General features: G+C 34.2%; 2 protein-coding genes across 3 annotated transcripts; both read right to left on the reverse strand.

Moving 5' to 3' along the window:
- Window positions 1-4,411: 4,411 nt before the first annotated feature.
- Window positions 4,412-25,197, reverse strand: LOC105341841 (acetylcholinesterase collagenic tail peptide). 2 transcript variants are annotated; one of them, XM_066066775.1, is made up of 5 exons: window positions 25,116-25,197; window positions 24,791-24,853; window positions 5,337-5,807; window positions 5,088-5,116; window positions 4,412-4,882 (listed from the first exon to the last, which is right to left on the reverse strand). In XM_066066775.1, the coding sequence occupies exons 1-5, from the start codon at window positions 25,183-25,185 to the stop codon at window positions 4,508-4,510; spliced, it is 1,008 nt and encodes a 335-aa protein (XP_065922847.1). In that variant the 5' UTR covers window positions 25,186-25,197; the 3' UTR covers window positions 4,412-4,507. The 2 variants fall into 2 exon arrangements, with proteins under 2 accessions (XP_065922847.1, XP_065922846.1); XM_066066774.1 differs by lacking the exons at window positions 24,791-24,853; window positions 25,116-25,197 and adding exons at window positions 6,461-6,523; window positions 6,788-6,908.
- On the reverse strand, window positions 16,908-19,493 carry LOC105341842 (collagen alpha-1(XXV) chain). The gene is made up of 6 exons (XM_066066776.1): window positions 19,398-19,493; window positions 19,053-19,088; window positions 18,427-18,834; window positions 17,651-17,833; window positions 17,509-17,537; window positions 16,908-17,242 (listed from the first exon to the last, which is right to left on the reverse strand). Exons 1-6 carry the CDS (start codon window positions 19,456-19,458, stop codon window positions 17,111-17,113), a joined length of 849 nt encoding a protein of 282 aa, XP_065922848.1. The 5' UTR covers window positions 19,459-19,493; the 3' UTR covers window positions 16,908-17,110.
- Window positions 25,198-26,745: the final 1,548 nt, after the last annotated feature.

The following is a 26,745-nucleotide window of genomic DNA, read 5'->3' on the forward strand; positions in this document are numbered from 1 at the left end:
TAATGTTCAACCACCAAAATTTCAGCGTCAATCGTAGGATTATAAGCATGATACAGAGCTCACAGTTCGCCTAGGTTTGAGTCATATTTTGTTCACATGAGTTTATTACACTCAGCTTAAGATTTTTAACTTGGTATTTCCTATTCAGCATTTAAAATGGAAAAAAAGAATGGCCTTAGATTTTCAATTCGTTTATTCACTCAAGACCAGTTCACTGGTATTTGAGGTTCAAAATAAGTTTAATATACAAATGTACACAAACACAGTCAAGGATCACATGTACATTACCGATAGAATGAATTGTATTTCAGTACTTTTTTGATACATCAGATTTTGCTTAATTTGCGCAGGTAAACAGTTAACTGTTTGATTTACCGAAGTCTCTGTTTGATTTGATACGTAAAAATCACGAAATACAGACGATAGTTCCTAGGTTATGAAGCATAAATAATGAAAACGAAACGAAAATCAGAACAAGCTAACACCAACGTCATGTGTGAAAACTGTCAACGCATTGAAATATTTAGCCTCAATTTACTTCACAAAATCGGCACCAATATATTTTGCACGTTTCAAAAATTTCCCTTCATTCGCGAACTGTTGCACAACAAGCAAATTCATCATAGTCAGATCGACCCTTTTTCGTATAATGTCATGGCTGCTTTAAACAAAGAATCTCGTTTTAGAAGTATGGAATACGAGTCTTGGTAAAATGGGTATGCAAACCTGGGCCGTGGCAAAATAAAAGCCGGGGCAGATCGGCAATCGTCAATTCCAAATACGCATTATTTTGCAGCAATATTTACAGCAAATACAAATATACTGGTCCATCAAATATCCTGAAATTTTAATGAGATTGGCAGATTAATAACTGCCAATCTTTTGTTTTGCCCAGGCCAAATCTTGCCCACCTATTTTACCGGATGCCGAACTCGAAGCTATTAAACTGATTGAAACACGCCTTTCCTTTATTATTATTATTTTTTTTTTTTTTTTTTTTTTTTTTTATTTGCAGTTTTTCATTTTATAATACACTGTACATATAACACATTCATACACACATACATACAAGTCATGATCTCAAAAATTTTGCGAAATTATAAAATTTTTAAAATTTAACATTTTCAAACCTCCAGTGCAAAAGTTTTGGGTCACAATTGAACGATTGACTTTGTCACACTTGGATTTCCAAACAAATCTAAAAAACTCATTATTCAAAAATGTAATTGTGTCTTTCTTAGGATTCGGTAGGGAAATGAGTAAATGGTTTAATTTAGGTACAATAAGACTCTTAAGTACTGTAATTCTTCCAATGGGAGTAAGAATTCTTCTTTCCCATTGTTGAATCAAAGCAATAATTTTGGGAATTTGAATGTCATAATTTAAATCTGGAATTTTTTCCAAGTCCACTGAAAAATGAATACCTAATAGTACAAATTTAGTGGCCCCCCCCCCCCCCCCCAATCTAGTTTCCATCTAGAATGATGGAAAACTTCAGAAGAGAATTTTTTTGATCCAAACCATACAATTTTAGTTTTTGAACTATTAACTTGCAGACCAGAAATTTTTGAGAATAATTATTATTATTTTCGTAATAACTCAGATTTAAAACAGAATTAGACCTTAATTTTTGCAATTTATATTTTCCTTCCCATAAGGATAATTTATGCTAAACTACGTTGAATTGGAATCAGTAGTTCTTGAGAAGAAGGTTTTCAAAAATGCACCCCCCCTTTTTCTACAGTTTCAAGGTTTTCTCCGCTTTGAATACAGATCGGACTTTTATTTCTGCAATTTATATTCGCCCTCCCACAAGGACGATTTGTGCCAAATTTGGTTGAAATTGGATAAGCGGGTTTAGAGAAGAAGTTCAAAATGTAAAAAGTTTACAGACGGACAGACAGACGGACAGACGGACAGACAGACGGACGGACGGACGGATAGACGGACGACGGACAAAAAGTGATCAGAATAGCTCACTTGAGCTTTCAGCTTAGGTGAGCTCACAAGATTAGAACCAACAAATATTTCAAATTATAATGATTTAAGCCCCTTTCACAATTGGCGCACGACCACTTTACACCACTTTGCGATCGAAATTTTTGAGCTTCGCACGAGCTCTCGCATACGTTGCACGAGCCCTCGCTTACGTTGCACGAGCTCTCGCATTCGTTGCATAGGTTTTACTGGTCGCATCAAGTCTCCTCTGAATAGTGGACATGCACACTATTCAGACGCGACTCAACGCGATCCAAATTATCTCAGTGCAACGCACGAACATTAATACGAACGTTTTACAACGTTTTGTGTACTCGCAAGAGTGATACACGATTTATAAAGATCGTAAGATTAATCGTTGGTGTTTATGCGTCTGTTTTGCGACCGTGAGACTGTTGCTCAACGTATCCCATGTAATCTTGCAACGTTTTACTATCATTGCACGACTTATCAGCCTCAATATGCCATGCTTTGCTATTAGTATATATACCCTGTATAAGTATCTCTGTTTCAGAACAAAATTAACAATTATTCATTTATTGCATGATGGTGAGGGGAAATACATGTATGAAGATTTATTCCCTCAAGAAAAATCATATTCCCCGAAGGCTTCGCCCGGGAGAAATTTGGTTTTTTCTGGGGAATAAATCCTCATATTTCCTGAACATTAATGCAATAAACGTTTTATTATACCAAGCAACATATGATTACACAAAATACGTTGATTTCTAATAATGTTTTACTTTTCAAAAGTTGCAACATTAACGTCGTGATTGTTTGATTTCCCATGCAACTGACTCACTTTTCTTTCATAAATCATAGATAGTTAAGTTGGTTCTGAGATATAAAGAAAATCATAATGATTAAATATTTCTGATTTAATCATATGTGTCTACATCGTATGCTCATATCTGCGTTTTCATTCCTATGATATCTCCCTGTCACGTGACTTTCTAGACCAATCAGATATAATAGAATAATCATATTGAGGTATAATAATAAAAAATGCTGCTGCATATCTGTACCTTCTTGGGCCTCATCTTTTCTCGCTTCCCACTATGTCTACTGAATATGGGCGGTGTACATGCCCCCGCTGACTCGCACGATCATTCGTACCATGGAAGGCATAATCGCACGTCCAATCACATTGGCGCACGTTCAATCGCCCGATCACCTAGTCTCTCGCGCGTTCCTATCGTATTATGTTTCAACAGTTGCTTTCATTGTACAACAATCGCATATAGACGCAAGATATATCGCAAGATTTGATGCGTTTACATCGCACAACGCTCGCTTAGATCGTGCGAAATTCGTACGAATATATTTTTCATATGCGATTATTTCGGCAACAATTGGCGATTCATATCTAATTTTTTCGGTCGCACGAATATTTGGTCGCTTCTGCTCGTGCGCCAATTGTGAAAGGGGCTTTAGGTACAGATGTATTTACAAAATAATTTTTAATGATGAAAAGTCGTGCGTCCTCTAAAGCCGGTGATTATCTTGCTCTGTCAATGTGTCCGTCGTGTTACCCGTCCATCATGTAACACCGGAGACAAAGAACCATTTTAACAAGAGCTTGGACTTTGGGTTCTTATGTCAAACAGCAATGTGATGTAGGTCTGTCTATTCAATTGCTGGCAACTCAGCTATGGCTCTTTGAAATCAACATGATTTGTCAAGACTACGCAATATGTGCCTAGTTCTCTCAAAATCGGCGTCATTATAATGCTTGTTCAGTGTAAAATTACATGAAGTTACGTCCTACCGAAACTTTCAAGGTCTTCTAAAATGGTTCTAATATGTGTCTTTAAATAATTAACAATTTTTAATTGTCAAAGAGTCCATGACTTATTATGGACTCTTGACAATTAAAAAGTGTTAATCAGTAAAATACAAATGTGTTTTCGGTATTTCCCCCCTAAAAACTCAAGCTTGTTATGACATCTTGCGATGAAGGTGAACCCAGATGCTTTACGTATATCTTTGTGCAATTCAATTTTTGATATTCAATTTCTGATATTCAAGACAAGGTTTATATATCCGGAGATCCCCTCGTTTTAGTAATAAAAGGGACATTTGATGATAATCTGAGGGGTAAACAATACGTTTATTGACAAACTCGATAATGGGCCCAAAAATTTAAAACATAACACAACTACTAACTCAGATGGTTTTGCTAAAAGTTTTATTACTTTGCAAAAGCATTTTGTGTACCGTGAACCATTAATATGGTATGTACTACATAACATTTTTTTCGGAAAGAGATACAAAGAGATGCACTAATTTGCAAACTCATTGGCTCACCTTAAATGCAGAATATTTATATATTACATAAGACAATCGTTTCGTAAAACAGGCAGATGGATAGACATTATAACTTAACAGTTTGGAATGCATAACAAAAGTCAAATATCTGTTGAAAATTGTATTTTAATATCAATTTATACAACCAGTACTGACTCAACGATCAAGTCCACCAGGGTAGTCTTCATTGCTACCCCCACCATCACAATGTTGAGCCGCCACCGGGAGTACCGCCGCCGCCACCGGGATTACCGCCGCCGCTACCGGGATTACCGCCGCCGCTACCGGGAGTACTGCCGCCGTCGTCGTGAGCACCGTGACCACCGTCGCCGTTACCACCGTGACCACCGTCGCCGTTACCACCGTGACCACCGTTGCCGTTACCACCGTGACCACCGTCGCCGTTACCACCGTCGCCGTTACCACCGTGACCACGGTCGCCGCCACGGTATTCGTCAAAGAAACTGTCATCAAAGGCCCCACGAGACCCAAAAATCGTGTGTAAGAAACCACCGGTATCTCCTTGATGCTCGTTACCAGGAAAGAAACTTCCGAAATGAAGTGCACTTTCTAAATTCTGTGAAGAAAAAAACCCGAAAGACATCTGTTTAGTGATTGCTTAAAAAGAAAAATATTGTAATGAGTTACTGTTTTGTTTTATAATAGTTAATTATACCATTATATCAATAAACGCAATTTTAAACTGTTAAAAATGTGACGTTACATTAATTTCAAATGTAATATTACAATACTTATTTCTAATTGAAAGCCATAAAACTTACTCGGACTCTTGATTCCAATTCCAAAAAGCCTTTTGAAAAATAATGATTATATTAATTAATAGTTGTAAAACTGAAGCTTTTCTAAAGAAAATTGATGTAGAAACTAATTCTAAACAAACAAAAGAAATTGTTTTGGATTTTTTTTATATTGCTAAATGTCTTTGAAACTAAGGTGATCGATAAAATGTTTCGTTTTTAAGGCTGCATTTATATAAACAATTATTATAATGAATTAAACGTGCAACCTACCATGACTATCACAAGTTCCAACACAATTTCCGGGTCTTCCGGGGATCCCCCTTGGACCAGGGTGACCGTCTAATCCCGGATGTCCGGAATCTCCGGGAGATCCAGGATCGCCCTTTTGTCCTTTTGGTCCCCTTGATCCAGGATGCCCGTCTTCGCCATCTTGACCTGGGATTCCCCTTTGGCCTCTTGGTCCACTGGGTCCTGTTTCCCCCGCCACCCCTTGCGGACCACGTTCCCCCTTATGACCTTTGTCTCCTTTATCGCCTTTGTCTCCTTTCATCCCAGGCGCCCCATCTTGACCAGGATGTCCTTTTTCCCCCATGTCGCCCTTTTCCCCTTTTTCTCCTTGGGGACCCGGATCTCCTGGATGTCCTTTTTCCCCCTTTTCCCCTTGATCTCCCTTTTCACCTTTCGGACCTTGCTCACCGGGTAACCCTGTAGGTCCAGGCCTTCCGGAAGGACCAATGCAAGCTTTAACAACAAAAGAACTATATTTGGTATGGTCAAATATCTGCCCCCAATTTTAAGCAATTTTTAAATACTATCGTATAAAAATCAAATCTTTATAAATCATAGAACAGAAGATGCCTATCATTTTAATCTTGATTTAAGTCACCATTGCTCATTCGCTGTTTATTTATGACGTCACATAAATGTCAGATTCAATTCTCGCAAATTTGCAAACCAATGAAAATATTGTCATTTTTCTTTATATTTTGCATTCGGAATTATAGAGCGCAGGTCTGCTCAAGTACGAATTTAACATATGTTTTTATTCATATGATTATACACATCATACTAAAAAATGGTACTTGAGCAAGCCTGCGCTCGATGTTTCCCAGTCGAAAAATCGTCGTATTTTTGCTACAAACCATCAATTTTACAAAGTAAGACTATCTTCATTATGACGTCGCTGTAGTGAAAACCTCTTACGCACTTATTTTTGATTTCAACTATCTTCCACCTTATTTTTAAAGCTCTTTATAAAACTTTAAATTTGGGGGCAAAAAAAATGCATCATACCGCACATAGTCCTTTCAGACAAAAACATTCAGTGAATAATAAACTTTAACTATTTGGACATGGATTTTAATTTTATTTACATGTAACAGTAGATGTTATACCTTTAGGACATCTTGAGAAGTCTCCAAAGCCATGATCTGACGGAGCGGTAGGGGGAGACGGTCCTGTAAATATTTCAAAACGATATAAGTTATACGAACAATAAATTTTTTTTTTACCAGTTCGATAGTTAAACATTTACAACCTGTAAAATAAATGCAATGTATGAATATCAAGTAAAATACACATCATACATTTATTGCTTCATAAACAGTTACTTCAAAGATGCCACTTCAGTTTTCAAACTTTACAAATCTCATTTATTTTCATGTGTTTTTTTTAATTTTAAGTTGCTTTCTTATAAACAATAACCTAAATGTCATACTTACCAAAGCCAGAGAAACCTTGACTACCGATGACTATAGCCAAGAGTCCAAAAACCAAAGTTAGGCGCTGCATGCTTAGTGTAAAATGTAACTTCTGCCACAATTTACCAGGTTTTTATACGATTTGCTTAATGGGACATTAATTGATGATTAAGGCATATAAAAATGAGTTTTGATCTCATCTTAATATATCTATTAATTTTCATTTACATTTTGTGATTACAATCTAGACCCTAATGTGTCCTTCAAATAAGCTACTCTAGATCTCGTAAAAGATGAATAATTTAGCTGAAAAAATATCATGTTTATTATTGGTCCTTTTACCATTTTGAACTTCAATTAACATTACAAGGATAGAGACCAAATCAATCCCATTTTTATTAATACATATAAATGCATGTATTCACTATTGAAATTACCTCATTATTGCATGTAAAAAGTAACATGACAATTAACACTGTCTTACCCTATCTTTTAGAAAACAAATACTACAGATTTATACTGGTTATATTTTGTTTCTCTTTTTACATGTTTTTTTTTAAATAAATAGATCAATAGTAAGTGAATATATACAAATGAATAAATTGTACATGTTTAAAAGCAGATAAACAGCAATAACTGTTAATCTACGTAGAAATCTGTTTAAATCGAAAAATCAGATGTACATGTATTGTTTTGACAAATTCCAAACTATTTATTCAATAGTTTGGAATTTGTCAAAACAATACATGTACATCTGATTTTTCGAATTGAACTTAAGGTGGAAGAGCTACACCAACATTTTATTTTATGGATCGTTAAAGTATCGTTTATCAGACATGTTTTCATTGTTTAAAGAAGGATACTATTATATGCTCTCAGTTATTTTATACAATATATAATTTTTTGCATTTTTTATGAGAAAGTGGAAAATTTGTTTTAGTTTAAGAAAAGGTATATACTTCATTCTTAAAAGCAATCACCCGGAACTATACTTTAGTTTAAGCACGTTTGATTAAGGACAAGAACCATTCACCCTGTGTTACTCGAGATAGGTGCCACGTAGAAAAATCATGCCAAGCTAAACCAGTTGCGTTTGCCTTTCCAGAACATTTTTAGGAAATGGTAGAATTATGGGAGAAGTATTGCAAAGTAGATGTAGTTGTTAACGCTGAAAAGAGTTTAGCTGGTTGTACATTTGAAAGTACAGTTAATAATTATAGTTCAGACGCTTCGTAAATCTCTTCAAACATCACTCTTCCTGTTATTTCTGTTGTAAAAACCACGGCGACGTGCATTATTTGTCGCAAAGAGTCAATGGGTTTGCTACCTTTGAAATTGCGTTCCGCCATACTTTCGATAGTTGATCATATGTCCTTGGTTGTAAATAAACGCATATAAAGAACATGTATCGTATTATAGAAAGTAAACTGAAAATAAAATTTAAAGATAATAAAAAAAAGCGTCCATAACTCATACTGCTCGGACATCGACTGTGATTTTTTAAATTACTATACGTTATGAGAACTAGAACCGAGGAGTTTATTGTGTATGGCCTAAAATTAAGAAGTGGAACATAAATCTGTAAAGACAGCAATTTAAACCGGCCCTATAGGTCAAGTCTTTTGTTATATACATAGTCAAGTGTTCCCTACTTTTTTCCGATTTCTTCAAAAACCAGAGAAACATGCTTTGTTTGTGATTGTTATGCAGGGGGTGGGGTATGGAATGGAAAAAGCAGCTTCGTAGACCTAAGCATCTTCTCTAGCCCAGGGTGACGATCTTTCGTGTTTCTCTATTCCCTGATCCACGGTGTTTCTCTATTCACACAAACCACAGTGTTTCTCTAGTCACTCGATCGATCCACGGTGTTTCTCTATTCACTCGATCAATCCACTGTGTTTCTCTATTTACTCAATCTACGGTGTATCTCTGTTCACTCGATCGATCCACTGTGTTTCTCTATTTACTCAATCGATCCACGGTGTTTTTTATTCACTCGATTCACGGTGTTTCTCTATTCACTCGATCGATCCACGGTGTTTCGTTATTCCCTGATCCACGGTGTTCTCTTGATCCGCTGTTTTTCTCTATTCACTCGATCCACAGTGTTTTTCTATTCACTCGATCCACTGTTTTTCTCTATTTACTCGATTCACAGTGTTTCTCTATTTACTCGATCCACAGTGTTTTTCTATTCACTTGATCCACGGTGTTTCTCTATTTACTCGATCGATCTACGGTGTTTCTATTTTCTCTTGATCCACTGTTGTTCTCTATTACTCCATTCACGGCGTTTCTCTATTCAACCATGTGAATAGAGAAGCACCTTGGTTAGCGAAGATGGTAGTAAAAATTAGTACTATTAAATTCTTCAGACAATTTACTGCAGACTAACTGATATTGTTAATTTACTTGCCCAAGACTTTCTCTTAAACACGCTAACCGATCTGGGAAAATTAAGTATGTTAAATTTAGATCAAGAGTAGCCATTTTTCAGGTAAACAAACTGCACCACTTCACTTTCAGAGGTTGGTGTTAGTGTTTAAAAGAATATCAGAGGCAAGTAAAGTGACAATATCTGTAGTAAAATGTCCAAAACGTTTTATGGAATCAAAGATTTGTACAGAATTTGTATGGAAATACGAGTTAATCAGTCAAACACTAGTGCAAATTTTTGTGCGCTGTAAATCGCAAATGTTCAACACGTTCAGAACTAGCTTCCTGGTCGTCCATCCGATTCTTTTCAGACCGGGAGCTACAGACCTGCAGCTTTGTTCTGTTCATATTGTGTACGGAATATCTTGATCTCGTCTGTAAAGACATCTATTATATTTGATGATACACGGTTTCTAAACGTAGTCTGTTACTAATTATGTATGGTATCTGATTATTATCTGGGGTTTTTCACAATTTTCCAGAATTTGTTTGAATCTTCAGCGCTGTCTACCAGGTGTGACTTTATATTTTTTTTAATGTGAGATCGCTTCTATTCTATCTATTCGCACAATTTTAAAATATGTTCTTTGCTTATCAATAATCATGCAGATTTATTTAATCTCAATCTTAAAAATCAAAGAACTAATCTCTTAACTAGCAGGTAGATGTATTACATCTGGACATAAAATCTGCGTAATTTTTTTGAATTTTATATTAATTCATAATACTTTTCAAACCATTTAGGCTGGGTTTCTTTAGTATCTAAATTCGATTTACTTCTAGTCTTCTTATCCTTTTTTGAAACACATATTAAAAGAATTTGTATAGATTTGTTTTCAATTCCAGTAAGTAATATTTATATCACCATGCAGAAAGGACACGGCACTTGCCGACATGTACATGCATTTCCGTTGTCCGAAACATCTGACAATTTCCTTGCTTCTTTAACGTTTAAATATTTACTTGTCAGTTTTTCCTGGCATGTAAAATATCAAAATCGTTAAATAAAAGCCTAGGAAACATAAGATATTTCGGAATTATAGCCATCTTGAATGAAAGAATATTATGGAAGAGTTTCGTTTACTTTTTTCTTCTTTAAAGTATTTAAGTATTTACGCATTTTAAACATAATTTTATTGAGTACAGAGACAGCACAGCATTGATTATTACATTTAAAAAAAATTAGTGTTATATATGTATGTAGTTTTTAATTGTGTATTTATAGGTATATTATTTATGTTCTTAGCTTTTATGCCGATAACTTTAATATTCACAGCGTTGTAGCGTAATTTAATATAAATTATATACGGCGCATTTTAAATTTTGTATAATAATAATTTTTTAAAAAGTCGACTGTAGTATAATTTCTCCACAAATGAGAATGACCAGTCTTATTTAGAAGACATATCGCTTGATGGGACAGTTGGTAAAAATGAAAGTCGGATAAAAAATAAGCATTTTTGTCAGGTGATTTGTTATTAATGCTCTATTATTGAAAAAGCTTCTGACTTCTCCCAGTGATTATAATATTTTTATTACTGTTGATTAATTGACTTCTTGTAAAAAGCACACTGGCATTAGGACCAGTTCTTGCCAAGTACCATATCTGGTCATTGCAATGAAACATCAAAATTTAACATGTTAAAACGTGCACTACTTTGGACTGATTAACTTTATTTATACGCAAAATCTGTGAAAACAATTAATACCATTAATTCTTTATGCAAAACACCATCACCAGCCCCATATGTGAAGAGATGCAATTTGTTTAGATGTAAAAATGGCGACTCTCGATCTCGATGTAAATTTGACATACTTGATTTCCCGAGGTCAGTTGCGTGTTCTGGGGGAAGTCTGAGGCAAGTAAAGAGACAGTATCAGTAGCAAGTTGCATGATGAATTTAATGGTACTAATTGTTTTCACAAAATTTGCGTATACATAAGGTTAATCAACCCAAAACTAGCGCACGTTTTTGTCCACAATACAATGTAGATACACAATTTTTTTAACAGATGGCACCGTAGCTCCCAGGTCGTCCATCCGAATTTTTTCAGACCGAGAGCTACAGATTTGCAGCTAGTATAAAAGTCTTTTTTATTCTTTCCGCGGCCCATAGTAGCGACACTGCATAAAAAATACATAACCTGTGTTAACGGGTAAATGTTTCTTTAATGCAATGATCGTTACCTTCATAGTCTGCATGAGACATCAAAAATATCATTAATCAGTTAATGGTTGATCCATAAGGAATTAGAAATCTGTAAAAGACAGCATGATAATATCAAATCCACAATTCATGACGACTTCAATTAAACTAATATTGCGAATGAATATAAAAAGAACGAAAGACATTTGATCATTGATCATCTACAGCCATGCTGAGATTGACCTGGACTCTGGTTTTCCTTGCGACGAGAGAGAGAGAGAGAGAGAGAGAGAGAGAGAGAGAGAGAGAGATCCACACACGCCAATTAATAGACATTATAAATGGTTTATTATTAAACATAGTATATTTGAAAATTGTTGGGATTTGTCATTAAATAATGACGCTATCGTAATTTCAGTTGGAGGACGCCAGCGTTGCCGAGCTGTCCTCTTGGTAATGTTGTCTTCAAACATTATATGCAAAACATAACATCCTTTTTTCTTGTAAGGTTTTTATTTTCATTTATGCAATTTGGCACATTAATCTATATTCTTTGATAGAGTTTTCATTTTTTTATACTTTGCATTCAATGTCAAACTTCCTCGTCATTCAAATGTAAATGATTTCTTTCTAATTTTTTGTTCAAAGTTGCGGATCGAAATCGGGGCGAAACTTAAAGGGTAAAATAGCGCGTAATCCTTTGTGTTAAGTTTGTTTTGTAAATAAAGTTTCGCTTAAATGACCGGAAATAAAATTTGATATAAAATCAGACCAAGCAGCTTTAAGTTTCACATTTAAAAATCCTCATTTTGTATGTTGATGGTTTGTCTTCGGACCATAAGCCTTACGACAATTAGTCCCTAATCGTAAAAAAAAAAATCAAATTAATGTCTTTATGGGCAAAAGAGGCATTAGAGTTTACTTTTGGTTCTTTCTGGTTATGTTGGCTTGACAAAAAGCTTTACAATTTTGTTATATTGGCCCTTAGTGCAAGAAATAAAAAAAAAAGTGAAAGTGATCATAACAAAAATTAATTTATTTTATCCAAAACAAAACGTAACTCCCTTTTGTGCTGGATTTGGTACTGAGTATCCAAACATCTATTTGTAATGAATAAATTTGGCCAATAAACTACATATGCAGTCTACGAAATACCTGCATCAGAGTTACAGTCATTTTGGGTATTCCGAACCATGCACTTTTTACATTTTTGTTGCAAAATTTTTAAACAACATTTATATACAGTGTACTTGGTTGGTTGGTATCACCAGAAAGAGGCCTAGGATAATCTGCGTCACAAAAAGTTTCTTTGACACAGTGACGTTGTCGGCTTATGACACCACCACTTAATGGTGTATTGCCGGTCACTTCCTAGTACCGGTATTACGTGTCAGTAGATAAACGGCAAAACACAGTAAAAATAGGAAAATAACGATCATATACTGCATAAGTCAAAAGTGTGCTTATTTGCCGCTAGCTGCAACTACTGCATGATGACATAGGCCACATATAACTTTTATATAGGTTTTCATCCCCACCAACTCCTCTGCTAATAAATATGGTGGCATATCTCTCCCCCTTGTACGCAAATTATTTATCTATCAAATACGTCACCATGCAAGATTATTATGCCTTCTGTCAGTTTGTCACTATATATTCAATACTCATCTATTTTCGCATAGTATTAAAGGTATAGCGTAAGCATACTATGCCGAAATAGAGCACGGCAAATGTTTTCAACGAAAAACTTTCCAGCGCCGACAGCGGGATTCGAACTCACGACGCTAATATCATTCGAGCTTGAAGCCCAACGCGTTACCGCTACGCTAAATTAGCCGTTATTGAAGATAACGGTATTTATATATATAAAACGTAGATATATAAGACTGACATCAAGCAATTGAAATTATTCATTTTTCCAAAAACACTTCATTATTGACGGTAATTTTTATGTTAAAGTTTTTTATAAACTTTTGAACAAATTGATTGAACATTTTTCAAAGAAATTCTACATGAGAATCACAAAAACGCTTTTTTAAATGACGCTTGATGAAGAATGTACAAGAAAAAAATTCAATGAGATTTCGTCTGCTAAACATTTCGAGTTTTTTCGGTAAGGCCAAACGTCTCTCATTTCTTGAAAAGAACATGAACCTTTGTTGACTTTTTCTTGTACAACAACTTGTTGATTAAATAAACAATCAAATCAATTGATTAATTTGAAGAAAAAAACCAAAAGCTTGCTTTTCCAGTGATAATTTATAGGGACTTGTCAACACTCGAACGTCACAGCTACTTAAATATAGCAAAGTAAGTCAGTATATTCAACAGTCGGCATAATAATAACAATAGTGTTGTGTTGTGCATGTACTATGCCTAAATAGTAGTCAGGGTTTGATACATAGTGCACTCGCCTCCGGCTCGTGCACTATGTATCAAACCCTGACTACTATTTAGGCATAGTACATGCACAACACAACACTATTATATAATAAGTATGTTGATATGCAAGATAATTATGTCAACATGCAACATAACTATGTTGAAATATTTGACAAATAAGAATTATAAAAAAAAAATTAAAAATCTCAAACATCGCCAACATGTGGCATCTAAGATGCTAGATGCTCTCTATTTATGTCGACATGCAACTTATTTATGTTAACATGCGAGATAAATATGTCGACATGTAACTTATTAATGTCAACATGCACGCTATCAATGTCAACATGCACCTTATTTATGTTCACATGCAATATATTTATGTCGACGTGCAACTTATTTATGTTAACATGCAATATATTTATGTCGACATGCAACTTATTTATGTTAACATGCAATATATTTATGTCGACATGCAACTTAGTTATGTTGACATGCAATTTATAAGTTGCATGTCAACATATTTATCTCGCATGTGAACTTAAGTTTCATGTCAACATATTCATATCGCATGTCAACATAACTAAGTTGCATGTCGACATAAATAAGTAGCATTCGAACATAACTTACTTGCATGTCGACATGAATTTAACTAAGTTTCATGTCAACATATTTATATCGCATGTCAACATAACTAAGTTGCATGTCGACATAAATAAGTAGCATTTGAACATAACTTGGTTGCATGTTGACATAAATAAGTTGCATGTCAGCATATTTATCTTGCATTTAACATGAATAAGTTGCATGTCTGCATAAATAAGTAGCATCTTGGATGTCACATGTGGGCGATAGTTTGGTAGTTTAGAGGTAGTTTTTTGAGATTTTTTATAATTCTTATTTGATTGCAAAATAATTATCTTGCATGTCAACATATTTATATGCGAAGTACATTGAAGCGTTTAAGAGGGGTTATCTCCAGAAAAGTTTCTACGTAATGTTTTGACTGACCTTTGTCCAATCAGATCGTAGCTGGTCGGAGTTAAGACATTGCCGCTCGTGACTTAAATGTTAGAGAGAGAGAGAGAGAGAGAGAGAGAGAGAGTTGAGTAAATTATAAGTGGTGCCGATGAAGAAATAATCATTAGTTATAAACTTGCAAACAAATTAGGTAAGGTCTGAATTTAAAAATTACATGTATATCCTATATTGGTATAACTTTAAAGCGTTTAAAAGAACGATTGGCCGCGCGCCGTCGAAAACATGTACATGTATAAGAATGACGTAACTAACCAACTAAATTTTCTAGCATGGAGTCCGAAAATACGGGCATTAAATGTTTTGAAATGCAAACGAATGATCATTGTAGTGAAAAGGAAAGGCAACGGAGGCGGGTGCTTAGTGGAAAAATAAAACAATGGCGGACAAATTCGTTCTAAGGTAAAGAAAGTTTTTATTCAAAGTAAATTTACAACGTATGTTTAATTCCAGGAAGATTCGGCAAACTTTGATTAGAATACTAACGGTAACACTTGGAATAAAAGCAGTTTCTTAAATATTCGTACAGTCTTCGATGTTTGACATTACCTCATCCCATTATCTATATATATAGACATCGCTGTTCCCTGGTTAAAGAATTTCAAAACACTTCAAAGTTTCATAAATTTATAAGGTATACTAGACCTTGATTTGTCACTTTATAAATTCTGTTGATTGATAGTTCGCTCATCTGCCTCATCTAGGCTATAATTTACTCTCTCTCTCTCTCTCTCTCTCTCTCTCTCTCTCTCTCTCATACAAGTCCTCAACTCTGCCAAGCTACGATCTGATTGGACAAAGGTCAGTCAAAACTTGACGTAGAAACGTTTCTGGATTTAACCCCTATTAAACGCTGCAATGTACTTCGCTATATCTTGCATGTCGACTGATTTGATAGAAAAAGAACACGTACACATGGGGCAGAGATTAGTCAAAATATAATATCATGCCGGTAACTTTTTTATTGCAGTTTTTGAAAATCGAATTATCATTTAATGTTGATGCAGTGTTTGCACTTTTAGGTATGTATTGTATCTAAAAGATGAAATAGTTTAAAATTGAAGACATGTTGTAGTTCCTACAAAATTATTCCTTTTTTACATTGATTACTAGTATAAGACCTTCCTCTCAAAATAATAGAAAACCCACCAGGGTTATAATATGAGTAATCAAAAGGACGAATGCCAAACCAAGTATCTGTAATAAGAAACCAGGATACGTGTTCTGTATTGTATGTGCATTTACTGGTTCATTTCCTTATCAACAGGAGAGAAGTTACAATACGTGCACCGTGTTTCATTATGGATATAAACTTAAAGTTTTCAAATTTTCCGTATCAATGAACCTCTACAGTTGAAAAAATATCTTTATTTTGTCCTTTAATACAATATAACAAGACCTTCCCCTTTATTATTTGCAAAGTGTCTAGGCAATGATTTTTTTCCTTCAAAACTTGTTACATGTATCATTTTTGGGAGTTGATTTTAATCAACTCTCCTATGCAGTTACTCTGGCAAACCGAAAGTGAAACAGTGTTTGGACCTAAGCACAAATCAACACCGCTGACACGACTAAGTTCTTGAAAATAAAGAAAAAAATTCAAAGTAATGTAATAGTCAAATTTCATATACTACGAACAATTTAGATATTTTTGTTGTCTCATGTATTCCTACGCCAGAGTTAATATAGTCTCGTTCAGCCAGACGCTCGGCTGTCTCCGTAAATCTGCGACAAGCAGAGAGGGGGCTCTCTTGCTAGTCAGATATTAACGGAGACAGTCGAGCGTATAGTTAAACGAGACTAAAGTTCGATATCAATAGTGCTTGGATCCATACAATTTTTAGAAATATTTCGATAACTAATACATTCCAGTAGTTGAAATCTATCTTTAAATATTACACAACATGATTCATATGGGGTTTCTCGAAATTCTTGTCGGAAAAGTCTAAAAATTCATATTATAAAAAAGTGCGTAATTCAAATTCGAACTAGAAACTAATTGCCATGCAAGATAAATTGATTTTAAAATAAATGATAATCGATAAAATCAACTCCCGTCAGTACTTCAGTACTTTGATTGATAACATTGTACCGTACAAATGTATCTATCATGTGAGAAGAAAACTCAAGCGATAGTGTTCTATTCCCATTTTTATTGGTTAGAACTCGGTAACAGTTAAAAGATAAACTTCTGACTAAATTTCGTATAACTAATTCATCTGAATTTTCTTTATTGCGTAAAATCAAAATACATTTCACCAGCATTAAAGAAGCATTGGCATGGATTACACTTGTAGAAATCTAGATCCTTCTATCAAAAGGAATACATGCCAGGGATAAATTATAAGTTGTCCTCCATATTTGTTTTTATCTCAAGGTCTCTTTGAAAACGATAGAAAGGTTCATCTGCGTCACGCCTCCTGTCATCATCATCATCACCATCATCTCCATCAAATCTCCAAGACTCCAATTTCTAAATGACAAGCAAATACAAGAAAGTAACAAAATTGAGTAAAATTTTATGTTTTTGTATCCGGCATTTTGTTGTTGTCCGTTTCAATGCATCGGAAAACTAGCTACGTACTATCATTGATTTTGTTTTCTGGTCTATTTTCTTTCTCTTTTTTATTAATTTATTTTGTAAACACGTTCATTCTTTAAATTAAACTTAAAGCAACGCGTCGATTTATATTTCACAACCAAGAAATCTTTACAGTACAACTAGTATGTAAAACATACCTTCAATCTCTGGTGTAATATTCTCAACACTGAAAAATGAAAAATTAATAATAAGAAGTTAATAATGTTACTATCTGTATAGTAAATGCGCATATATGTAATTTTGAAAAAGAAAGGTTAATATAGAAATTACAATTCCTACCTTTGACTAAGTGTACGAACTGAAAATCACATGATTTAGAACAACGTCCCGGAAATCCTGGTTCTCCAACACGACCGGGGGTTCCCGGTGCTCCAGGGGGTCCTTCCCCACCCCTCTCCCCTCGTGGGCCACGCTGACCTTTCTCTCCTTTCTCGCCTGGAATACCCGGTTGACCTACACACTCTATTTTGGAAAAAGTTCAAAATATGAAATTAAAAACCTATATTTGTACAAATGATACTTTATTTATCTCTTATAAATAAACAATAGTTGGTATTAATCAACTTATCATTATTGAAATATACGGTGAAACTTTTGCAGTGACTGACACAGGCAAACAATGAATTTGTTTTGTAACTTAAGAATAAATGCTGGAGATATTTTGGTATGCTTAAAAACAGTTTAACTGAAGATTGTATTTTTAAAAATTTTCATTTTAAAACAATATTTTTGTAGCACCTTTTAGTAAACTTTCTATCATGACGTTTAAGTATTTAGAAATTATTTGATGAAAATGATATCACTACTGTCTGCCTGCAAACAAAAAAAACTCAAGTTCATAACAAAAGTGATATAGAAATTAACAAGACTGTCCATTAATCTAGCTAAATTGCATTTTTATTAATACGATTGAAATGATATTCATTCAACAATCATTCTATCATTGTGATTAATAACTATGTATAACTACTGAATAACTATTTTACTAATTACAATTAAGCTTCAATGTACATAGCTTAACATTATAGGCATGTACGAGTATGATAAAATCCTACCACACTCAGTGCACTCAATGGGACAAACTCCGTCTGAACCTGGTGTACCATCTTGTCCGGGTGACCCGGCCAGTCCTTGACTCCCTTGTTCCCCTTGACTCCCGGTATCCCCCTTTTCCCCCTTGTCCCCTTTATCTCCTTTCTCCCCGGGCTGACCAGGATTCCCTGTATCTCCTTTATGTCCCTTGTCTCCGGGTTCCCCCTTCTCTCCCCTATTTCCGGGTTGTCCTTTATCCCCCGGAACTCCTTCGGGACCTGGTTGTCCAGATAGTCCCTGTACACCTCTGTCTCCTTTCTCCCCGGGCCCTCCTTTATCCCCCGGTGTCCCCGGGGTACCTGGGGTCCCTGGAATTCCCGGTGACCCTTTTGGCCCATCCGCTCCTTTTTCTCCGGGTTCACCTTTGCATCCTATTTAATTATAAATATTACATATAATGTACTGAGAGTCTGTAATGTCCTGTGATAATACTAATTATAAAAGATTTCAGAAAAAATTATTTTTATTGTTTCTGCTATATATATCTTCTTAATCATACGTCAGAATTTAATGTTGATATTTAGACGTGTACATTTCAAGGTTTGGATTTGAAGATTCTACAATCGTTTGAATAAACCATAAAATTTACCTTTGGGACAGTCTGTTGGCGGAGGTGGATCAAAAACTTGAAAAGATAAAAGCAAACTTTCATATCCAGGCAATATAATTACTTATTGATAAATCATCTCATCGAAAAAAAATATTTTGAACAAAATAGTAAATTCTTTAAGTTACTAATTAAAAAAAAAAGTTGAATGCGTAACAAATTTGTAATGACTCTCTCGCATTTCAAAATAAAATAAATATTTTTTGAAACATACGGTTAAGTCTGAATGTTGTTTACTTATTTTAAAAATCTATATTAAATCTCTCTCTCTCTCTCTCTCTCTCTCTCTCTCTCTCTCTCTCTCAGTGAACTTAAAAGCATACGTACAACTAAACCCTCTGACGATGACCGGAGTTAAAAGTAGCAGAATCCAGGTTAACGTTGTCATGATTGACGGAGACAGTGAGCAACTTCTACTCTGCATCAATTTTTATAACCACTGTAAGTATAATCTATTTAAAAAATCTAATACTCATAAAAGTACTTTAAGTAGTTTACATTTTTTAGTACGGTAGTAGCCTATTACTGCTGATGTCAAGATATGGTCTATAAGATAAAAGAGCGATAAACATAAATGAGTTTAATTGATCTCTCATTAAATACATATTGATATCGAACATATACGGTTAAAAGTCATACCGGTACATCTTCATACATGTATGTGCTTGAAATTTCGGGATGCATACCAAAACAACCCCCAAAAAATATATCAGATGAGTTTCAGTTAAACTCAAATACTTTGATTTTTTACATTAATATACATGTAGAAAAAGAGAGATATCGATCAGTGGGCAGCTTCAATTTTTCAGCTCTGACATAAGTCTTATAAATCGTTCAGTTAAACCAATTTGCATTTCAGTTTATTTCTCATGCTTACGTAGCGGTGACTCCAATTTATTTTTCTAATACTATAACAATTCATTATCGCTGCGAACTATGAATTGAACGTTTGTAGTTTTGTTGTTTTATTAGGGATTTGTTTTAACATAAAAATTCAAAATTTACCTTCAATTTCCAAGATAAGAACTTCATATAGCTAAAATAAAAAGAAAAAAAATTAACATTTTTAAAATACGGGTTCTCCTTCCAGACCGTGGGGACCTTGTGTTACCTTTTTTTCCGGGAGGTTCCAGCTAACCCTTAAATCCAGAAGACCCTGGAAGACCTTGAATACCCGTTGGACCTCGACATCCTACAAACAAAATATGGACATCTTTTTAAATTCAAATACTTGAATAAAAATACTTTGTGTCAGATACCTAAAATTAATACTGAAATACAAATATGAAATCTTGTTGAATTAAAAAAATTCGAGACTTTGTAACGTGCAAAACAAGTTCAAAAGTACGGTGTACGCGTGCTTCGTTTTATATTCATTCAAAACTACAAAAGAGAAAAAGAAAACTGTGTTTATTAAGTTGCAGTTATGTGTATTTTATTATTTTAATTCAAATTATTTTATTTATAAAAATGCACAAAATAAGGCATTTAGAAAACTGTTGTATATATTTGAATGAATGATATTAGAATTCTTATACATACCGCATCGCTTCAAATACATAAATAAAGCTTTCTTAAAAAAGATTTCAAAAGAAAAGATTTCGTTTTATAATTTAAAAAAGGGTTTTTCAATTAGAAATAATAAGTTATTTTATTTAGATCAATGCATCAAAGGAAATATTCGCTGTGAAACTTTTCACCAAAGCGGAAAATTCTTAATCATTTCATATATCAACAAATTAACAACAAATCCAACTGTAAAATCTATAAAATAAACCATTTTTGTGTACTTTCGCAAAAAAACACTAAAAAGTACAAGAAATTATCGTTCAATCTTGTACCGAATTCAACACAAATACTTATTTTTTTCTGATGCAGTGGGTCTAAAAAAAATAAAATAATTTCAGTCAAACACAAAATACCGTCAGAATCATTTGAAAATTTATTGGTGAGATTTTGAAAATAGGCATTGTTATTTTCATGATATCAACTTATTTTGTTACCTTTTATTCAGTAAAATATGTAAAACACAAATAAGTTTCAGTAGCCAATGTCAGTCTGTACTTTAAGAATATATTTTACTTTTTAATGTAAATGACGTCAAACATGGGGATGGTTCGCTCAATTTTATACAGTTAGCTCTTTGTTCGTAAAAATGCCTTAAAACTGCACGTGCAGGACTTCAACCTATGATTGCAGATTCGTCCAGGTGATTTGTGATCCGGATTTTTTTTTGCCTGTATCATACGCATCGTTTTCCATGCATGCTTTCTTATGGATTATACATGTACATGTATATAATTATATACAAGGCTCAGTCCGTTTATATTGAATAATCTCTCTCTCTCTCTCTCTCTCTCTCTCTCTCTCTCTCTCTCTCTCTCTTTCTATCTCTCTTAGAAGATGAATATAGTTTCTTTTGATTTTCAGTTCAAGTACAACATCAGCGAAGTACATTGAAGCGTTTAATATGGGTTTTACTCCAGAAAAGATTCCATGTAATGTTTTGACTGACCTTTGTCCTATCAGATCGTTGCTGGGCGGAGTTAAGACATTGCCGCTCGTGACTTGAATGAGAGAGAGAGAGAGAGAGAGAGAGGGCGAGAGGGCGAGAAAGTGAATTGAGTAAATTATAAGTGGTGCCGATGAAGGAATAGTCATTAGTTATGAACTTGCAAACAAATTAATTAAGGTCTGTGTATAAAAATATATCCTATACTGTTATAAAGTGTTTTAAAGAACGACCGTGAAAATTTATGTGGCCGCGCACCGTCGACAATATGTACTATACATGGATAAGAATGACGTTGCTAACCAACTTAATTTCCTAGCATGAAGTCCGAGAATACGGACATTAAATATTTTGAAATGCAAACGAATGATCACTTATGAACATGATGAATTTAGTTGTAGTGTAAAGGAAAGGCAACGCAGGTGGATGCTTAGTGGAAAAGTAAAACAATGGCGAACAAATTCGTCCTAAGGTAAAGAATGTTTCACAATGAGTAACCATGAAGAAAGTTTTTATACAAAATAAATTTACAACCTATGTTTAATTCCAGGAAGACTCGGCAAACTTTGATTTGAATATAAACGGTAACACTTGTAATAAAAACAGTTTCTTAAATATTCATACAGTCATTACCTCATCCTATTACTGATTTATATATAGACATCGTTCCCTGGTTAAAGAATTTCAAAACACTTCAAAGTTTCATAAATTTATAAGATATACTAGACCGTGATTTGTCACTTTATAGGATAACTATTGTTGATAGATAGTTCGCTCATCTGCGTCATCTATAATTTACTCCATTAACCAGTTAACTCTCTCTCTCTCTCTCTCTCTCTCTCTCTCTCTCTCTCTCTAAAATTAAGTCACGAGCGGTAATGTCTCAACTCTGCCTTATACGATCTGATTGGACAAAGGTCAGTCAAAACGTTACGTAACAACTTTTCTGGAGTAAATGCCTATTAAACGCTTCAATGTACTTTGCTGTTTTAGTTATAATTATAATACAGTATGAAGTTGAACACAGGAAGTGACTCTTAAAGTAAAATATAAGTCAAATTTTATAACTTCTTGCTTTACGGGTGGCTTCAAAGGCCAGTACATAATGAACACAACAACAGATGGTACAAAAGTTTAGAGTAATCAAATTAAAACGCAAATTAAAAAAATTATAGGAATGTTATCTTTCAAAAACTTTGCATACAATTAGACATACATTTAATGTCTCATTTAAAAGTGAAACAAGTGCGGGTCCATCTAAAAATTTGAGATATAGCATGAAATAAGCTGAATTCAGGCCAAAATTGAAGTATACTTCTATGAAATATAAGCTTAATATGCCAAAATATATCGATAGAAATATCACAATATTAATTAAATATCTATTTTAGAGCATCATAAATATATAGTAACACACAAACTATCTATAAGTTTGGTCTGCCCTGAAAATTAGGAAGCTAAAGTAACAGTACTCTATATCTAGTGAGTTATAAAAATTGTGCATTTCCTTCTTGAAAACCTTACGCCACAAAATATAGTCCCCTACTAAACGCTGTAAAAATGTAATTTATTTTTAAACAATATTACTCAATAAAGTTTAGTTATTACTATAAAATATAAATATACTACTAGAATTAATATATGATGCAGAATTTTCAGACTAGAGGTGACCCAAAATGGCTACCCAAAACCTATGGATCGAACCTCTTTAAAATCAATATCTCTTTGTGTTTAAATTTTGAGGATTTTGAGTATGTTTATGCAGATGAAAAGAATTGACAGCATCATATTCTAATAAGAAAAGTTAAGACGAGGAATAGTTAACAAAAAAGAAACCAAACCAAAAAAAGAGTAGAATAAATTTATAGAAAACGTGTCACTATGCTTCTGTATATATATACACAAGAAGACCTTGGAATTACCGATCACAACATGTAAACAAGATTAGAACCAACAAATATTTCAAATTATAATGATTTAGGTACAGCTGTATTTACAAAATCATTTTTAATGATGAAAAGTCGTGCGTCTTCTAAAGCCGATGAGTATCGTCTTTAGGGTATTTATCAAAGAAACTGCCATCAAGGGCCCCATGATACCCAAATATCTAGTCCAAGAAACCACCGGTATCTCCTTGATGCTCGTTACCAGGAAAGAAACTTCCGAAATGAAGTGCACTTTCTAAATTCTGTAAAGAAAAAACCCGAATAACATCTGTTTAGTTATTGCTTAAAAAGAAAGATATTGTTATGAGTTACTGTTTTGTTTTATAATAGTTAATTATACCATTATATGCAATAAACGCAATTTTAAACTGTTAAAAAATGTGATGTTACATTAATTTCACATGTTATATTACAATACTTGTTTCTAATTTGAAAGCCATAAAACTTACCCGGACTCTTGATTCCAATTCAAAAAAGCCTTTTGAAAAGTAATGATTATATTAATTAATAGTTGTAAAATTGAAGCTTTTCTAAAGAAAATTGATGTAGAAACTAATTTTAAACAAACAAAAGAAATTGTTTTGGGTTTTTTATATTGCTAAAAGTCTTTGAAACTAAGGTGATCGATAAAATGTTTCGTTTTTAAGGCTGCATTGATATAAACAATTATTATAATGAATTAAACGTGCAACCTACCATGACTATCACAAGTTCCAACACAACTTCCGGGTTTTCCGGAGATCCCTCTTGGACCAGGGTGACCGTCTAATCCCGGATGTCCGGAATCTCCGGGAGATCCAGGATCGCCCTTTTGTCCCTTTGGTCCCCTGGATCCAGGATGCCCATCTTCTCCACTTTGACCTGGTATTCCCCTTTGGCCCTTGGTCCACTGGGTCCTGTTTCCCCCGCAACCCCTTGTGGACCACGTTCCCCCTTATGACCTTTGTCTCCTTTATCGCCTTTGTCTCCTTTCATCCCAGGCGCCCCATCTTGACCAGGATGTCCTTTTTCCCCATGTCGCCCTTTTCCCCCTTTTCTCCTTGGGGACCCGGATCTCCTGGATGTCCTTTTTTCCCCTTTTCCCCTTGATCTCCCTTTTCACCTTTCGGACCTTGCTCACCGGGTAACCCTGTAGGCCCACGCCTTCCGGGAGGACCAATGCAAGTTTAAACAGCAAAATTTCAGACAATAACATTTAGTGAATAATTAACTTTTTGCACATGGATTTTAATTTTGTTTACATGTAGCAGCAGATGTTATACCTTTAGGACATCTTGAGAAGTCTCCAAAGCCGTGATCTGACGGAGGGGTAGGGGGAGACGGTGCTGTAAATATTTCAAAACGATCTAAGTTATACGAACAATAGAATTTTTTTTAACCAATTCGATAGTTATACATTTACAACCTGTAAATTAAATGCAATGTACGAACATCAAGTAAAATACACATCATACATTTTTTTCTTCACAAACAGTTACTTAAAAGATGCCACTTCAGTTTTCAAACTTTAAAAATCTCATTTATTTTCATTTGTTTTGGAATTTTAAGTTGCTTTCTTATAAACAATAACCTTAATGTCATACTAACCAAAGCCAGAGAAACCTTGACTACCAACGACAACAGCCAAGAGAACGAGAACCAAAGGTAGGCGCTGCATGCTTAGTGTAAAATGTTACTTGTATTACAATTTACCATGTTTTTATACGATTGGCTTAATGGGACATTAATTGATTAAGGCATATAAAAATGAATTTTGATCAAATCTTAATTTGTCTATTAGTTTTCATTTACATTTATGATTACAATCTAGACTCTAATTTGTCCTTCAAATAAGCTACTCTAGATCTCATAAAAGATAAATCCAACCAATAAAATCATTTTTATTATTAAACCTTTTTACCCTTTTGAACTTCAGTTAACATTACAAGGATATAGACGAAATCAATCCCATTTTTATCTTTACATATAAATGCATGTATTCACTATTGAAATTATCTTATCATTGCATGTAAAAATATAAGATGAGAATTAACACTCTCCAACGCTATTTAAACAAGAAATGAATTCCTGGGTCCCCCGCCGGTCAAGCAGTATACTAGTATCGAGTCTATCGACCAAGGCTGATTTAGGAACTTGACCAAGGTATTAGTGGTATAAACATTTGGTATAAATTTAATGAAAATCCGTCATAATGTGTAGGCATGAGAGCGCTTACAAGGTCAATTTTTGGATAAAACGGAGTCATTATTGTGGTCAAAGTCCCATAACTCCAACAAAAAGTATCGACCAATGCTGATTTTCGAACTTGACCAAAGTATTAGTGGTATAAACATTTGGTATAAATTTAATGAAAATCCGTCAAAATGTGTAGGCATGAGAGCGCTTACAAGGTCAATTTTTGGATAAAACGGAGTCATTTTTGTGGTCAAAGTCCCATAACTCCAACAAAAAGTAACGACCAATGCTGATTTTCGAACTTGACCAAGGTAATAGTAGTATAAACATTTGGTATAAATTTAATGAAAATCCGTCAAAATTTGTAGGCATGAGAGCGCTTACAAGGTCAATTTTTGGATAAAACGGAGTCATTATAGTGGTCAAAGTCCCATAACTCCAACAAAAAGTATCGACCAATGCTGATTTTCGAACTTGACCAAGGTAATAGTGGAATAAACATTTGGTACATGTATAAATTTAATGAAAATCCGTCAAAATTTGTAGGCATGAGAGCGCTTACAAAAAAGTGTGACGGACGGACGCACGGACACACGGACGCACGGACACACGGACACACGGACCCACGGACGGACGCCCGGCATTTCTATGTCCCCGCTCCGCGTTGCGGCGGGGGACAAAAACAAATACTACAGATTGATGATGGTTCAATTTTGTTTCTGGTTCAATTTTGTTTCTCTTATTACATGTTTTTATTAAATACTCAAATAAATCAATAGTAAGTGAATATATACAAATGAAACAGCAATAACGTTTAATCTACCTAGACACCAATAGTTTAGAATTTATCAAAACTTGTAAAATCAAGATACAAATTCTATTCTGACAAAATACATCTGATTTTCCGAATTAAACTTTATAGATCGTTAAAGTATCATGTACGATTTCATTGTTCAAAGAAGGATATATGCTCTCAATTATTTTTTACCATTTTCGATGCATTTTTTATGAGAAAGCGGAAAATCTGTCTTGATTGCCAATA

The sequence above is a fragment of the Magallana gigas genome, chromosome 7, assembly GCF_963853765.1.
Source record: "Magallana gigas chromosome 7, xbMagGiga1.1, whole genome shotgun sequence".
In the NCBI taxonomy this organism is placed as follows: domain Eukaryota; kingdom Metazoa; phylum Mollusca; class Bivalvia; order Ostreida; family Ostreidae; genus Magallana; species Magallana gigas.